This window comes from Parus major, chromosome 4 (genome assembly GCF_001522545.3).
Source record: "Parus major isolate Abel chromosome 4, Parus_major1.1, whole genome shotgun sequence".
Classification (NCBI taxonomy): domain Eukaryota; kingdom Metazoa; phylum Chordata; class Aves; order Passeriformes; family Paridae; genus Parus; species Parus major.
Genome location: NC_031771.1, coordinates 55,950,712 through 55,969,025, shown reverse-complemented (window position 1 = coordinate 55,969,025; position 18,314 = coordinate 55,950,712). Strand labels below are relative to the sequence as shown.

General features: G+C 37.9%; 1 protein-coding gene across 2 annotated transcripts in view; it reads right to left on the bottom strand.

Annotated features, from left to right (window-relative positions):
- SLC2A9 (solute carrier family 2 member 9) overlaps positions 1-18,314 on the bottom strand; it is an 82,080-nt gene that overhangs the window by 42,294 nt on the left and 21,472 nt on the right. For both annotated transcript variants that reach the window (XM_015625603.2, XM_015625602.2), the window contains exons 6-7: positions 11,060-11,192; positions 2,678-2,865 (exon numbers count right to left, since the gene is read on the bottom strand). In XM_015625603.2, coding sequence (XP_015481089.1) covers positions 2,678-2,865; positions 11,060-11,192 — 321 coding nt within the window. The remainder of the gene's footprint in view (positions 1-2,677; positions 2,866-11,059; positions 11,193-18,314) is intronic.

The following is an 18,314-nucleotide window of genomic DNA, read 5'->3' as shown; positions in this document are numbered from 1 at the left end:
CTCAGATCCATCCCAGAATAATTCCTTTGCACCGAAATGCAGCCTGAAGAACAGGCTTTACAGAAGCCTAGGGATCATACTTTGGGAATGACTCCCTTAGAGCAATATGTCATACAGTGTATTCCTTGATATGAAAAAGTATAACCTTCACCAGTGAAAACTTCACCGTAGTTTTGTGACTTCTTTACAACTGAGATAAAATGGTGGAGGATAAATAAATTTATTATGGTTTATATACATCAAATAAATGTTAACAGAGTAAAAGAGACTAATAGGAAATTATTTATGTCAGTTTAGGTCAGGCTGTCTGGTATTTTGTTATAATTGAAAACATTAACATGATCAGAGCTTCACCATGATTCCTGTTCCATGTGGAAATAAACAAATGTACTGTTTAAAGCAAAACAAATTTTTTTAAGTAAAATCCTTAAAAAGAAGCAAGTGTTCTCAGGTACCAGCAGGATGATTACAGCAATCTGCCAGTTGGCAATTTCCCTGGAGAACGTCCTGAGATTCTCGCCTGAAGGAATCCAAACTTTCCCATATGCCCTGTCCAGATGGTAGTTGTGGAAAAGACCAGACTGACTAACAGGGCAGCACAGACAAAGCAAATGAGTTAGAAGGAGCCTTCCCTGTCAGCAAAACCTGGCTGATGCTGGTTCACACCCAGAACATTGGTTCAGATGAATTCAGGCAAACTAAGACCCAGGTTCACCAGAATCTGTCACACCCAGACCTGTCCTCTCATCTTGGAGCTTCGGGTGACTCGAGCAGCATCAGCCAGGAAAGCCAAGCAAAAGGGACAAGTTTCCAAAGCCTGGTGTCTTAATCAAGTGTCCAGCTATTTCTCTTGACCTGTCTTTTAATTTTTTTTTGTTTTACTGTTAACTAACAACTGTTTAAATAATCCATTTCAAAACACAGTTTTTGTGTGAATAAGTTTTTTCATGTTTGGCGACACTGCTTGAGAGGAGAAGCAAAGTAATAATAGAAAAGGAAGCCTTGAAATAGCCAACTCAATGCACAGGTTCCCTGACAAAGACTATTTCTCTAAGGCATATTTTCTGAAAGTGGCTATCTAATGGCATTTTAAAGTAACTCTGGCATCCATTTTGGACTGGACATGTCTGACTGTCCAACCACACTCTCACTTAAGCCATGGCGCTGGCTTTTCTATCAACTATTAAGTATCCTCAAAGTCACAAAACACTTCCATTTCCCCTGAAAATTTAGCTGTGACCTTTTTTTTTTTTAGGCAATGTGTTCCATTATTTGAACAGTCTGTTTATTACTATAAGTGACATTTCTTCCTTTATGTGTTGATAAATCTTAAAAAGACTGGATGACAAGATAATTCTGGTGTTTTTTTTCTCAAAAACGTATCCACAATGAGGCATAAAATAACCTGCCATTAGCACTGAAATCCTACCATTTGAGGAAAATACCACCTATATAAACAGTATTATAGTTTATCCCACAGGATGAAAAAAATCTTCTAACTCCTTCCTAGTATTTCTTAAAAAGCTTTTAGATATCAGAGTTCCAATTGCATTAATCTTTTAAATGGTCTTGAACAAATTACATTTATTTGGAGTCTTAAAGCTATAGAGATATCTGAGATAAGCCTGAGCTAGTGTTCATAGATACAAAAGCACATGGACTTATTAGCCCTGGGGGGAAAATCTAGCTGGAGTCTGCTGCAGAGCACAAGGGGGGTGGGTTCCTTGCAGCAGCAAGAATATTGCTTATCCTATCTATAAGCAAGTAATGCCTTTGACCTATGACAAAACCCCTTTTGCTTTGAGGTGCTTCAAGAGAATATTTGTTTTTTGCAGAATAAAGCATCTAAGCCAGATGGCACAAGCTGCAGCATGGATAGTTCTGGCTGGATATAAAGAAAACGCTTTTCACAATGTAAGTGGTGTCAACACCTGGCAGAGGTTGATCAGGAGGGTTATGGACCCTTCACCCTTGAATATATTTAAAACTCAACTGCACAGGGGCCTCAGGAGCCTGAGACAGCCCTGAAGTTGTTTCTGCTCTAAGCAAGGGCTTGGCCCACATGAAGGGATCTTCCAACCTACGTGGTTCTGTGACCTCATATAGGCTCAGATAGATGGTAAAGGAGACTTCTCATATCCATTAACCCCACACATATTAATTGTCAGAAGGATCCACAGTTTTATGTCTTTTCCCTCTTTCACTTCACTTTCCAAAACAGGAATATTGAAGCAACAAAAAAATCAAATGTGCAGTGCGACCTTTTAAAATCACATATATATCACTTTTTATTTCTTGTAAGTACTGAACTGAAAGAATCCAAGCCAAAATGTCTACTGAAAAAACTGAATAAGTATGGGGCATATCCAGAAACAGAGAACCTGAGTATCAGAAGTAAAAACTGCATGTTCTTACTTTGCTGATCTCTTCTACCTTTTCATGTATTCCCTCAAAGTTAACACAACATGACTTTCCTCAAACATTTTTTTGTTTTAAAACCCCCCAAACAATGCAGATCCCTGCGGATCTTCCCACACACTGGTCTCACAGAGTCATTAGTAATACAAAACAGCCAAAAGAAGGAGCCCATAGAGGTTGGTGAACGGTGTAACCCAAGCCTTGCTGTAAAGAAAAGGAGGTCCCCAGGGGATGCCATGGCCTGAGGAGGGACACTTACAGCGTTTAGCCCACAGAGCTGGTAGCAGCCCATGGTGACGACCACGGTGACGATCTGCCATCGCACCGCGCGGGTTCTCAGCAGCTGCACAATGGACACCAGCTTGGTGTTCCTTTGCACTCGAGACTCTGCCAAAACTTCTTCTATTTCATGAGACACGTCATCTTTCCCAAGGAATCTCTGAAATGCTGCAAAGAGAGGACGTGTACTTTAGGCCAGACACGTGGCACTGTGTGCATTTATAACTCTGTTGCTTCTTTAAAATGGAAACATTTGGCATAAACAGGAGGCATACATGTGCTACAACTTCATTATTCTTCTGCCAACAGTATCATTCTGCTCTGGATGTGATCTGGTTCACCCCTGCTATTGGGGTCAAAAATGGAAACAAAACCATAGATTCTTTGTCTCCCTACAAGACCTCTTTTTTGTTATTTTATCTATAATATAGCCTAATGTCCAGTGAAGAGTGAAAACCCTCGAAAATATTTATTACCAAAGCATCTCTGAACATTATTTGACTTGGCTACTTTTGCAGCCTAACAGTATAGCTGGCTTCATTGCTGGAGATAGATTGGTTAGGAAAGAAGTAAGAGGTAAAAATTCATATAAGTCTGGTAAACCAAGAAAATGCAGATACTGGAAAGGAATAGCTACTATTACTTCATATTACCTCTTGTTTTTACTAGCATATAGACAAGAATTTGCTTTGTCAGGTTAATATTATAAATAATCATCCAGAGCAGTTAAAGACTTTATATTTCTCAATTCTGGAGTCATGGGAACAAATTTACATGGCCAATGTAAGCAAGCAAGCAAGCAACCAACCTCATCTCCTCAGAAAGACACTATTTAGTATTGCACACTGATAGCTTACTGAAATATCCTTCCACGGTGAATAAAACAGCCTTTCCACCTCACACCTCCTCCAAGATAGAAATACCTCCAACCAGACGTGATGTGTCTCCACCAACCTTGTTTGACAGATTCTGTCTATGCAGGTGATACTTTTGTCTCAATCTAATGAACATACCACAGGGGTTGGCATTTTAAGAGATGTTTAAAATGCTCATCATCTCAGAGTGACTGCAGAGAAACAATGACATTACACACACCCCTGCAACAAGGCTTTGCAACCCAGTAGGATGCTAACACTCAAAACAATCCTTTACACAGCAGGTCACTTTAAATTGTTATTTTTATTAAATGAATAAGTTCATTTACTTCACCTAAGGGCCAAATCAATTTTTCTTATCCATAGCTTTGCATAACACTGCCTATAAACAAATGACCACATATTTCACTATGTTTACACACCTTCGGATCATAAAAAGCACTTTGATGGTCAAGAAAATTAGAGATATTGACTAGTCATGGTTAATATATCCAGACTCTATTTAGATTTTGAGGTTACAAATTTTTATCTTTACCCAATAGGTGAAAAGGCCAACTGGTGGCATTTCGTTGTTGTGAGAGACAGGTCACACAAATGAACTGGTGGCCTCCCCAGAGCATCCCTCTCTGACACTTTGGTGACTGTACAAGGCTGCACATTCTGCCTGGCTCCCAGTCTGGCGGTGCAGGAAACTAACTTGAGCTCTGGGCCAAGTTTTTCTGAGGCACTTAGCACTTCTAATGCATTTTAATGATTCTGCTTAACAAGAAGGATGATTTTTTTAAAGGATGAACTACCTCTGTGCATTGAGTCAATTCATAACATTCATATATTCTGATAACCAGTTTCTCTCTTGTGAGAGGAGAGGTCAGAAGTTTTAAATCTCTGTGTAAAAGCACAAGATTTATCTTTTTATACAGGTTGTAGAGTCAGAAATGAATTAACGAAGTGAGACCTTGGAACTAAAACTTTAAGCTGCTCAGTTTTGTCCTTTGTTGTTGCATGTTTTTTAATAAATAACATGATAATCACTCATTTTAATGAATGTGATGTATTCAAAGACAGTGATAAGAAATGTAAATGTAAATGACATATATCACCATAATTTTCCATGAGCATATATCACCAAAGTCTTCCATTACATCTGTTTTATCAGTGCAAATTAGGTCAGTGCACAATTTCCTTTGTTTTTCCTGTCCTTAGGATCCTCGTCATTACTTTAGGGCACACAAGTCAAAAATATAGGTGCAGTCAAGTAAAAATATAGCAATCTGTCTTTCCTGCATAAAGGAGCTTGCTGTATTTCTAGAGGGACCAGGAACCAAAGAACTACAATTACCAAAACTGTCAAGTACAAGGTAGAAAAAACATAAACAGCCAATTTCTTTCCTTCATGGCAATAAGAAATGAGGTGTAAATGCCACTAGGAAACTTTGGTGGATACTTAAAATTATCAACAAGTCCAGAAATGCTAAGAAATTACTATGCCCTACATGCATAGTTTTGAATAGACATCACCCAACCTTCTTGGAAAAACATTTTCCTGCTACTCAATGTCTTTAATTTTCTTCCATTACCAGTTTTTCAGTACCATAAGAATCACAATTTTCCATATAAATTATGTGGAAATAAATTCTGCATTAGCAGGGACATAGGAAAACTCAAAAGTCTTTCAATGTGCAATGTTCAATTTATTAGTTTTACATTCTAAACCCTGGCATTACTGGCACTGAGAAGCACGGCAGTCATTCCTCTCCTTGCTGCAATGACTCATTTCCCTCCGTGAGTGGCTGCTTCTCTCTGTAGGGAAGCCTTATTTTCATGTAACACTTAAAACCGTCTAAGGAGTTGCAAGTCTAGAAACTTTGAAAACTTTCCAGATTCCTGTTTAATTCCCTTGGATCAGAAGGTTATAGAAGCTCAGCCTTCAAAAGTTGTAATACTGCCTTCATAAACAGCAAAAGAACGGGAAGGTTCCACTCAAGGGGAAAGTCAAGAAACCCTTCCATTTACACCACCACTTTTTATTCATCTCACCTAAGTGAAAGTGAAACACCTGAAAGAGGTTCAAAGACCTGAAAAAAAAGTCAGTTGGTACCATGTCTAAAACCAGCTGGGTCTTTAGATTAACTGAAGATGGACACTCAACATCTCAGCTACATGGGGAATTACTAATTATTTTTCCACTATAGTACTTCCAGGACTATGCAAAGAAAGTATTGTTATCAACAATAACATGTTAACAATTAAAATGTGAACTTTGAGAAGAAATTTTAAATGATCAAAATGTTATTGAATGGTTTACAGTATAAAGCCAGCACCAGGCAAGAGGATACAGAAAAAGAGAGAAGTGGCCAAAGTTTTTTTGGGCTTATCCTTTGAAAAGAAACAGACAAGAAATTAAAATAAGCTGTGGAAGTATTATTGTCATCTGTTTCCCATGGACACGTTTACTTTCCTGATGATTAGTTATATTAAATCCAGTGTTACACAGTTTCACACATCTTTGTCTACGTTCTGCTTAAACAGCATCTTCTTTGTCCACTCTTGAAGACAGTAGAAATTTCCCTGTAATAACTCCATGTCAACACAAAAATAATTTATAAAATGAACTAAGTTATTTTCATATAAACTAATTTTATTAGAGTACTGACTATCCCAAAGAATAATTCAGATGTATCTTCCTAGAAGAGATATAACAATGCCACTTAGAGCTAGAAAAATATTGATCATCTATTAGCATGCAGCTTAGCAAAATTTAAGGAAAAAATATCAGAAAATATAAGTGCAGGCAAATGGCATTAGGCTTTTCCCACAAGTCACCTCCCTCTTCTTTGAAGTAAAGAACACACAGGGGCTTTTTTTGAGTTATTATCTAGCTAAGAATTACATCTTTACCTGTTTGTATATGTGGTTTTACACACACCAATAGGCTTGTTCAGGTTCACCTGAGACTAGCCAAAATATACAGATAAAACAAAACATATACATACCACCCTAAAATAACACAAGAATTGGTAAACAGTGTTGTATTAAAAGTCAGATAACTCCCAGAAATACCAGATAACTCCCAGAAATAATGGGTGGGGTATCTCTTAACCAAACTTTTCTCTCGCCCTTTTAGGTAAGAGAAGTATTTTAAAAAAGGACCTTATATCCTTTTTAAAAGACAGGAGGTTTAAGAAAAGCTTAAAAACAAATCAGGCACACCACAATCACTCCAGCTTTCGCAGGCAAACATCTGAGATGAAACCTTTACTGTAAGCCAGCAAGTGTAGTAGTCATGGCTGTCTCTTCCTTTCCAGTAAGAATAGTTTATAATCCTTACAGATATACAAAACGCACAGAGAAACAAAAATAAATCATACACTTGCTTGTTGTCAGTCACAACAACTTATTTTAATCACTGGATTTTCAGTAACTTGTTCCTGTTGGAACTTAGGGTTTAACATCTCTCCAGTCCATGTGGGCCTCCTGAAGGCTTTGTAAAAAACTGACTACCTGCTTTTTTAAATCAGGAGTGGCTTCGCTCTTTTGTCACATAAAAAGGTATCAAACCTAATCCATCTTTCTAAAAATTTAAATCTAAGCTGCTCATTATACCTATTGTAATGCTTCTTTTATAACCATGGGACATTTAATATATGACTGAACATACTAGATGAACATACTTTGTATGTCACCAACAGATGTTGTTGTGACATTTTATCCAAGATGTTTGACCCTTAAGACATAACAATATTCTTGTTCTCTGGCAAGCTGGGATACCAGCTGAATTCCATTACTGATTTACATGAGCTGCTACTGTAGCTGCATAGAAAATGAAAGGTTCCCCCCTGTAAAAGTGCACTTCAAAAAAGACAACTCTCCAACTGCAAGTGTTTATAACCAATGTTTTTAGTCATAAAAAAATGTTCCATTTTATCACTGCTACTGATTTTATTTATATTACATCATTGTGATACTCACAGATCAGGGGTGCACTTGGCATGCAGAAAATAGACAGCTAATGTGAAATCCCACACTTACTGTCCTAGAACTTGCATGGTAAACTGATGTAATTAGAGCAGCAGGTTTTTCTTTTTCTACCTGTTTCTATCCCTGTCACTCTTCATTTCCACAATCTCCTTCCAAAGTCCTTCTCTTCAACCACTTAAATACGCATTTCTCCTCTGCTATCTGGCCTTGAAGAAGGATCACACCAGTTAGGCAATTTCTTCCCTTCTATTCTTATCAAATGAGAAGAATATTAGTTATGGGACCTGGGAGAGGAGCTGGGATGGTTCTGCCCTTGCTTCATTACCAGGCTTAGTTTCCTGGGCTATGCAGGTTTACAGATTATGCTGTTCCAGTGGATTGTTCTCTCCCCAAAAGACATGGATCACTTCTCCTACATTCAGCAGTGAGACAGGAATATGAGAGGTAGTTCAGTTCCTTTGTGTCTCAGGGAGTAGGACACAGGCTGGTGAGCTCCAGGAAGAAGAGCCAAGCTCTCTGTCAGTGCTGCTTTTGGCAGCAGACAGCAGCAAGTCAGATGTGGTGTCCGTATGTCCGATCTGCCAGAGGTCGGCTCAGCCATCCACAGCGTGCACAGCCTGCTCTGCTGGTGAGGGGAGAGCAGGGCACTGGGCAAAACCCTGCTAATGGGACCCAGGAGACCTCACTCATCTGAAGCACCTCTGCCCCTGTGCCCCAAAAAATAGCTTCTCTCACGGAGGTGTGGTTTAAGGTTGCACATGATGCCTCTCTACTCTAAACCTCTATGTCCATTCTTTCATTTTTTCATTATTAACACAACAGGTTTTGGTCCTTCCCCTTCTCTCAGTCTCTTATTTACCCCTCAAAGATGTCTGCCAGAAAAGGCACCACTTGTATTTTGGTAGTTATAGACTGGTTATCTCCTGAGACAGAGAAGAAAAGGAGGGGATGAAAGCAAGGGCAAAACTCTGTGGAAACTCAATGACCTACATTATCTCACTGGATATTATTGCTCTAAAACAATTAGGAAGATTAATGCTGTCAGCTCCATTTTAGGAGTTTTGATATACATGTATACTTTAGAGTATTTCATAAAGACTAACGTAGTCATCTGCTTTAAACACAGCAGACCTTTTGCTGATAATAGTTTTATTTCTCTGACAAGGTATAATCCACAGTGAAATATATATTTGCATGAATAGCCTTGATCCATTAAGGGGAAGAAAAGGGATTTAGTCAGTAGAAAGAGTTGCAAATTTCCAATATTAATATGCAGATTTAAGCTAAGAGGCAAATAATTTAAAAGCATTACTGTAGTCATCATTAAATGAAGAATTCTGCTTTGTCATTATATGACTTACAAGCAAAAGGGCATTTTAATAAATCACAACTCCTCCAGTCTCCTTAATACCTAGACTTTTCCTCCCCCATTTCTGCTGATAATGTGAATATCCAAATGATTTTTCTTGATTGTTGATTCACTCTCCTATTTTTTGAATTCCACTGTAGACTACACTCAAAATGAGTTACACTACAACATATCTTTCTTTTAGAATTAATAAAATCCAAAAGCATATATGCATAAGCAGTTATTTGAAAAGCTTTTCATACCAGTTGTCTCTTTTTTCTCAGAGTATATAAATTTATAGTCCTTAGGGTGGCTCAAGAAAGCCATCTTCTTGTAATCAGCAAGCCAGCAGCTAAAGTTCATTTACCCAGGCAACTGTTCTCCTGATGCCTTCTACTCCAAAACCTACCTCCAATGCCTCTGGATTAGATTTCAAATTATTTTCAGAACATATATGCTGAAAACACCCCGGAGTGCAGCTGGCACATTACCAGCAACAGTGAATGGTGTGGGTTTTAAGGCAGGTGGTGTCCTTTTACTTCCATGTTTTATAATTTTTAAACTCTACCTATGAGAGGTCCAGTTTCAGTGTCAGTGCTGAGGTCTCCAGGTACTGCAGCAGGATTTTCAGTAGCACCTCATAGCAAATGTGACATTATAAAATAGCATTGCACATGCAGACTCTTTGCCCCCCATAGCTCTGGAAATCTACAGTTTTATCAGACAGGAACTAGCCAGTTTAAACTTGGCACCCAAAGGCATTTCTTCCCTGCCCAGCCATGGTTCTTCAGAACTTTCCACCCAACAGCCATCCTGAGCTGGGACCTGCACCCCTGCTGGGTGCTCTGAGCACAGCTGGCAGGGCAGCCCTTGCTTCATGGTGCTTGGAAAAGCTGTTCTCTGCCTCCTCAAAACTCTGCTGATTCTGTGAAGCTAAAGAACTCTCCCCAAAACCTTGCTGCTTTTGTGCTCTTTTTTATTTTTAAAGCATTGAACCATATTTCTAAGTGTCTGAAGCTCCAAATTATAATTAATATAACATACATCTAATATAATATATAAATAATCTATTATTATCTATAATGTATTACATCTATATAGAATACATACATATTATAATATATAATTTTATATAATATATAAAGCTCCAATTTATAATTTATAGAATTCTTCATTCAACACCAAATTGGGGCAAAACGGGAGTCTCTTCATTAGTGTGCTATTTCTTTTTCAGAGGGCTCTTCAGAGCAAAAAATGCCAATTTTTTGTTTCCAAATAGAAGAAATTGGATAGAATTGCATTAATTTCATGTTAAAAATTAGTACATTTATATTTCAGGCATTGATACATGCTTTACAAGTAATTTTGCAAGCAACTAGTTCCTGACTGAAAAGGCTAAGGGTCATATTCAAACAAAGTTTTTAAGAATAGTTTGTAAATCACTTATGTTTGATATTTTGGTGTTATAATCAGGCTCCTTTTTTGTAGACTCCTGTTTTTCATATGTCATTATTATAAACTAAACCAAATTTTTAACATTCTCTCAGCTGTATTGGGACCACAGTAAATGTAATGGGGTGGAGAATGCAGCAACTCTGATCACACAAGAAAATCATTTAATACCTAGAACCTAAAGTAAGGACAAAATATTCTGTGTCTGTGAGGCTGAAGCAATATGGAAGCTTCAGTTAAACAGATGTATGGGGGTTTTATTAGATCTACAAAGGTTATTGAGTTACAGAACACAGGGTCAAGCACAGTGACTACTGGGGAAAAAAGGCAGCAGCAGAATCAGTGTTTTTATTAGTCAAAGTGCAAAGACTGTAGATAAGGGGGAGTCACGATGACTGAAATCGCCTTTCACTTCCAAATGAACCCTGCACAGAGTGGCTGGCACACAACTGCAGGATGATTTGGTTAGGTCTCTATGACCATGTGTTATGTTATATAAGTTCTTGCTGGAGAATTTAATTTATAAAAACTTCAAAGCTACAGCTATATTTATGCATACAGAGACAAACAAAAAAGATGAGAAAAATTATTGCCAAGAAATCCTCTTCTATGAGAATATTCTGCTTCAAGTGTGGTATCAGAATCAGGGATCTCCAGCCTAAATCCCTCCAATAAACACTCTTTATTGCAAGAAAGTAACATATCATACCTTTTTCTGCCTTGCTCCTGTCATGCTTTTCAAGGAGGAGGTACCGAGGACTTTCAGGAAGAAAAGGCAGAATCAGGACTTGTATCAATGATGGAACAATGATTGCTCCAAACAAGAAAGGCCACCGAGATTCCTGCAAATGGATGCAGACAGGAGTCAGTAGTACTCTCCCATATTGACACTTGAAAGAAAAATAGCTTTTGTAGGAAATACTAATTTTTCATCATTCAAAGTATTGTGTCCACCACCAGAATGACATGTTCCTCCTAGGCTTAGTAAGTGCTTGGAAAATTTCCCTCTCACATCACCTTACTCAAGGGCCAAGCCCCCAAACTACTTTTCCACTAGCAGTTTTTATTTTACATTCTTTCACTTCAGCAAAGCCTAGAGCACCACATTCTGCATGGTATGGGATGTAACCCACACCTCAAACCTGAAATGGAGCCAAGATAACCAGATAACTCCCAGAAATAATGGGTGGGGTATCTCTTAACCAAACTTTTCTCTCGCCCTTTTAGGTAAGAGAGGTATTTTAAAAAAATTCTTATGGGATGTGAAAACAATTTGAGGAAGTGTTTTTTTTCAAACAATTTAAAGCTTGAGGTAATCAGTCACCCTAAATGCCTGCATTACCATGAAGGCTTCAAGACCCTATTTCTTCATTCCTTTTTTCTTTTTATTTTTCACTTGAGTGGAAAACTTTATGTAATGAAGGCAAAAAAATGGTTAATACTGTTTATAGACAAATAAACCTGGACCTTATTTTAAAAAACAAAAAACTAAGGTTAAGACTTTAAAACCAGTCAGTAATCACATAAGCAAAGTGGGTACTGCTTTATAAAGAATAAGTTAGGAAAAATTTATAGGGTGTTAGAATTTTTGACAATACTTCCAGATAAAAATCTTACTCTTGATCAGCACATCATATTTTCTGTAGGTTTTTTTTCCAGAATGTCAAGAATATTTCTTAAAGGAAAAAAAAGTATTCATTGTATATTGTTATTATCGGCATTTTGCCCACCTATGGAGACTTCCATGGAATAAGCTTACACTCCTTTTAAAGTGTCTCATAGTGTATGGTTTATAAATTGGTCACATTTATCTCAAATAAGTCTTCTTGAAAGTGTTATTTTGAAAAAGGTATGAACAAGACTCTGAACTTATCCTTCACAATAAATGGCAAACCTTGCTGCTGTAATGGAAAGCCCTTTATTTTTGCTACATAGGACACCAGGTTTCCTTTATTTCCTCTATTAAAGATTTCTGTTTTACTTTTTATCATGTTAACTTCTAAAATCTTAAGGTAAATACTAATAAATATGCTCCCATCTGCCTTTTTGGCATTAAATGATGTGTATGTCACTGAAGGCAATGGAAACTTCTCCATCCATTTCTAAAGATTTCATGTCTATTCTATTATGGAGGGTGTGTTCTACTTGCTTTTCTCTTAATTTACATTATACAATCTTAGCTCTTTCCTCCCACTACAGAAAAGAAATTGTAGGACTAATATAAGTTTAAAGGATTCATTAAAATTGCTGGAAATCAGGCTGAACATGGCCCTATCAAGAGAACTAAGAGAAGCAGGGAAAAGGAGGGTTTTGTAATCTCTTTAAGAAGGAGTAGAACAGGACATATATCGGGACAGTGCTCAGAAGCAGTAATAAGATAAAGGCAAAAGACAGTGTAGGTGACTTTACCTCAATTGTCAGCAGTAAGGAGAAGCACACAGGCACTGCTGGGAGAAATGAAAACTACTACATCCCATTTTATTTCAGGAAAAAACTTAAAAGAGCATTAAATGCTTTAATTACAGGGCACCTGATTTCATCACCCACTCAGAATTGGTACTAATAACATGTCAAGATGGTAACATTTTCATTTTAAACTGTCACATTGTGGATATTTGCTTAGGCTGGAGCATGAAAAAACCTGGCTTTGATGTATTTACAAAAGACAGTTAAACAGTAGAGCAAGTTTGACAACCACAGACTCATTCAAAGGTTGATGCAATAAAGTGCAAAACTGCAGAGACAGAAGATTGGGTGGAAGGGAGGGAGATAAATCATGACATGGATTTATCAGCTAAGAGTGAGACAAGATTAAGGTGCACTGAAATACATTTAAGAAAACATTGCCATGTCAGAAAATCATCAGCTAAAGTGCAGAAAATGGAACTTATTGTAGCCATCAAAAGATGGAACAGAAAGTGGCATGGGGAAAAGTCAACAGGCACTGCTGACAGCTGAACTATCCATATCAAACTCAATAATCTATTTAAACACCAGTTACATTTAATATTCTCAGCAATTAGGAAGATTTTGATGAAATGTGAAGACACTCAACACAGACCAGGTTAACAATATGAACACAGATAAATTTTAAAGGGAGAACAGAATTGTTAATGGGGTCATGCAACAGAGGTGGGAAGAAGTGCTGTAGTGCCCTGGATATGGGCACCCATTTTTTGAAAGATCTAGTGTGGCCAATTAAATATCCCAGTGTGAGATGGATAACAGGATCAAAAAGACTGAGTAAGGAAATATGCAACTGTGACAGGCTTCACTCTCTGTTTCTCTCTAAATAATTTCACAGAAACAGAGGAACATAGAATGGTTTGGAAGGGACCTCAAGGATCATCTTGTTCCAACCCCTGCCATGGGCAGGGTCACCTTCCACTATCCCAGCTTGCTCAGAGCCCCATCCACCTGGCCTTGAACACTTCCAGGGCTGGGGCATCCACAGCTTCTCTGGGAAGTCTGGTCCAGTGTCTCAGTGCTCTCACAGTGAAGGATTTCTTCCCAACATCTGTGCTAAACCTCTCCTCTTTCAGTTTAATAATTTTATTTTATTTTCTTATGCATTTATTTTAAAAGCATAATCTGGACATAGATCCCACTCCCCATTCCCAACTGAGTGTCAGCCACTACTGCACAGTCATGCTCCTTGTGTGCTCTCTGCCCAGAGTTTGGGTTTCTGTGCTGTGGAGATCCCCATGTCCCCTGACCCAACTGTTCCTAGGCAAGCTTCCCACATCCTGTCTCCTGTCTGTTCTAGAGCCACAGGGAAATGCCCAAAACCAAACACCTTCTCCTGGGCTCAGGAGTGGCACAGGGCACTCCCCAGCCCTGCTCTGCATCCCTGTGTAACCACCACGATGCCTCACAGAACTGTCAAGGGCGTGGCTACCTCTACCACTTGCAGGAGCTGGTATCAAAATAAACACTCTTTTCCCCTTTTTAGCATTCAGTGCACAGGATGAACTGTGATCTCTCAGTGAGCAAGTCTATTTACCAGTCACTATTAAATAGTCACCATTTAAGTAGTTATTCTGGAATTAATTCTTTGGGGATGGGGTTGTGATGAGTTTACTGCAGTGCTGAACTACTTACAAACAGAAAGGACCTTTCTGCATAACTTTCTCGTATAAAATGACATATTTTACTTATTTTGTATGTGGGGGACAAAGAGACAAAAGCCTTTGGCATCCAATGCAAGATGTTGAAAATATCCAGGAAACAGCTATTTGGTAGTCTCTTCTTTTTCATGTTCTATAAGAAGCAGGAACACTTTTAAAATTTTAGTTGGCAAAATATAATCACACACACAGACAGAAAGAATTCTATCAAGTCTAATTTTAGATGACCTGAAGCATCTTGCCTCAGCCTCCTGCTGCAGCTACAGAAGGATGCAGGTCCCTGTGATATTCTGTGTCACATCTGCCAGTCCCACAGGGACATCTAAGGTACCGTAGGGCATCAAGATGATACTATGTGCTTATATTCAAGTAATTGAATTTTGTCCTTTCTTGTAGAGACTTGGCACAAAAAATGCATATCAGAAATATTTTCCCCACAAAATAGATTGTATCCCTGCTCAGAACAGACTTAGGGTAAAACTTACTTAGGCATACAAAGCCCAGAATACTGCACAAATTCAGCATTTCTCTGTTAATCTTCTACCATACCACATAAAACACTCCTAAAAGTAAAGGACAACCATGCTGGCCTGGGGCCAGGGACTGAAAAAGCACTGAGATGGAACTAATTTCTTAGCATTAAAACTGTCTCTTCTTCCTTTAGTCAAGGGTATGGCACAGTGATGATGATCAGGAGGCAGCTGAGAATAGAGAACTTCTCCATCTCAGGCTTCAGAGCAGCTACTCAAATAAGGTACAAAACAATTGCCTTCCTTGTACCCCTCCAAACACTGCTCTACATCCTCCTCTGTCTGCAGAGGATGCTAATCTCACAGCTATATCCCTGCTGGACATAATTTTCTCTTTGCATGACCATTTCTGTAACCAAATTTGTCAAAACATATTTCAATAACAGTTACAAATTGCTTACCTTCCTGTTTAAAACAGAGGCAACTCAGATAATATGTGTATTCCACCTCTGTTCTGCACCCAGATGTGTATTTTTACAGGTCACTACTACAGCTACTGCTCTGACAAGGAGATTACTCAAGTATCAGTATCTTCCCAAGTAATAATCAGCACAGAAAGTCACCAGACTTAAGGCTGTACAAGTCTGATGTAAAATTCACAGAAATCAGCAGGAGATTTTTGTTACTGAGTAAATGGCCTTTGGATGAGAACTTAAAACAGCTTTGAAAGTGTCTGGTGTCTGAGTCCCACGATTTTCTCTTCACTAAATGGCATGTTAGATCATGTACTGAAAGGGAGAATTAAAGTATCTGTTACAAGTTCCTCCAATTTTTTGTTGGAGTAAGAACTAACCTTTTACTGCACACTTATATGACATAATTTGTCTTCATTTCCTATTCATCTCCAAGAGAAGTAAAAAATTCAGAAAAGAAGCAGTGGGGAATGGGAAGCTTTCACACGGGATTATCAGCATCCAGCATATAAATTCAGCTTCTTTAGGAAGAAATATTAGAGGTATACTGGAGCTAGGCAAAATTTCTGATAGAACTTCCTTTCAGTGATGCATTTAAACTCCAGTTAGCATCCATAAATAACAAAATATAAAAATAGTAGATTAAAATAATTGAGGAGGATAAGGCTCAGTTTTTCAAACACGAGAACATATATTATTCTGATGCACTTGGGTACCTCAGATGTCCCTGTGGGACTGGCAGATGCAACACATAGAACTCCAGAGGCCTGCATCCTTTTGGGACTGCAGTGGGAGATGAAGAAAAGTGCTCCAGGGCATCTAGAAATTGGATTAGATGCAAATCTTTTTTTATGTGATTATATTTTGCCAGACTGAAGTTATGAAAGTTAGACTAAGGTATATCAAGGTTAAGAGAAAAATAAACATAAAAATACCCAAAGCATGTTTGCTGCTTTAAGAACTGCTGAAATGTCTGAACATTTAATCTTAACATTTTTTTTATGACAAAAAATCTAGTTTGGACTTTAAAATAACAAAAACTAATTAATTTTAATCTTCAAATTTTTAAAAATACTTCAAAATACTAATCAAGAATATACCACCCATTTTTTTCCTTTTGCCAGCAGTTTCAAAAGCAAAGACACCCAAGAGTAGAAAAACACACCCTCCTACTCAATATGATGATTGCATGACATCTTACAGTGCTTGACCAACTTACCATGGAATTAATATCTAATTTGTAAAGGCCAAATTTACATATTAGGATATGAATTTGCAATAGTGAGGAGTCTTACAATGTATAATAGAAAATAAAACTGAAATGTTAATCTTGAAGGTTAAGAACCTTCAAAAATATTTAAGTAGTGGTTATCTCCCCAGTATGTGAAACACACTTGGAAGGAAGTCACAGGTCAAATTGTTTTAGATTTATTACTTAATAACAGATTTGTAAATATTATCAAGTACTGAAGCATTAAGGAAACAGGCAAATCTGAAATGTTCACTTGCTCCTAAACATCTGAAGCAGAGTCCAACTCACACAGGGTAAGATAAGTTTTATAGACAGACACTATTTGTTATTAAGTCAGCTACAGTGAGTGAAAAACTCACTTTTTAAAGTCTGATAAAGTAGCAGAAAGTCATATTTTAAATATTAATATAAACAAATACTCTAAGTTTTGTTAGATGTGTTTTGGTGGATAAGGAGAAAATTACAAGCAACTGCTATCTGCCTCCACAGTGTTTTGATGTCTTTCTTTCCTTCACCCCTATTGAAGGATATCTTTCCAGGAAAATTGTCTACTGCTTTTCCAACTGATCTGGTGCTCTTTGTTAATTAAGCAGAGAACAGCTACATAGAAATCTTCTCAAGAGTCAGGTGAGTGTTGTTTCACTGTCTATGAGTAGCAGTCCTCACTGATGATAAACTTTCATCCCAGTGTTAGATGCTCAGCCATTAAGTCTTTTGTTCATTGTTGAGTCTAAATTACGTATCTACCTCCATTGTGCTCTTGTTTCCATAATCACACTTCCACTTTCAGACAACTCCTCTCCTGTAAGATGTTCTCCTGCCCAAATGCAGAACTGCAACCTTTCAATATTACATATGGCCCACCAGCTATATGTGGTTAAATTTTTGGGAATTGAAGCCTCACAGCACAACTTTAATGGTCTGAAACTCATTTGCAAATATGAAGATACACAGATGTTTTCCTATGCATTACTTAATGAGTTCTGTACAGAAAAGGAATTAATAAATATCATTGTGTCTGTCTCAGGGTATCAATAAAAAGTTGATTTATAATCTCCAGTAAATGCATAATCTGAACTGATCCATAATAGATATAAACAAAGTACTGCACTTAATATCTCCATTAGAACTACATCAGCATGCACCACCTTCCCCCAGCAGGGCTGGTATAACAGAGTAGACTTCTTCCTATGGGTCCTACTGAACTATGAATATACAACAGCCCAGAGGGTCCTGGTAGCATTTCTGTACTTTTATCAGCACCACTAAGGCTGTGTGTGGTGCTTGCACAGCATCTTCCCTTGGCTGGATCAACCAGCCCTTGGGTGAGTTGACCTTCATGTCCCTGATCAGCAACTCACAGCTTGTATCAAAGTGCTTGAGTCTTGGTAAAAGACTTGGAAATTGCTTCAGCAGCAAGAAACTTTGTGCCTTACATGTTACTGTGAGAAGAGGATGGAAACCTCCCATTGCTAGAAAAGAAAATAACTGAGAATATTTGGAAAAAGATTGCCATCTTCAAAATCACTGCTTCAAGCAATTCTTAATTGGCATGCCTGATAGCAGTTTGCAGGAAGTGCAGGCAGATACCAAACACCTGCTTAAATTAGTGACTATCTGATTGAGCACTGAAACCCTTCCT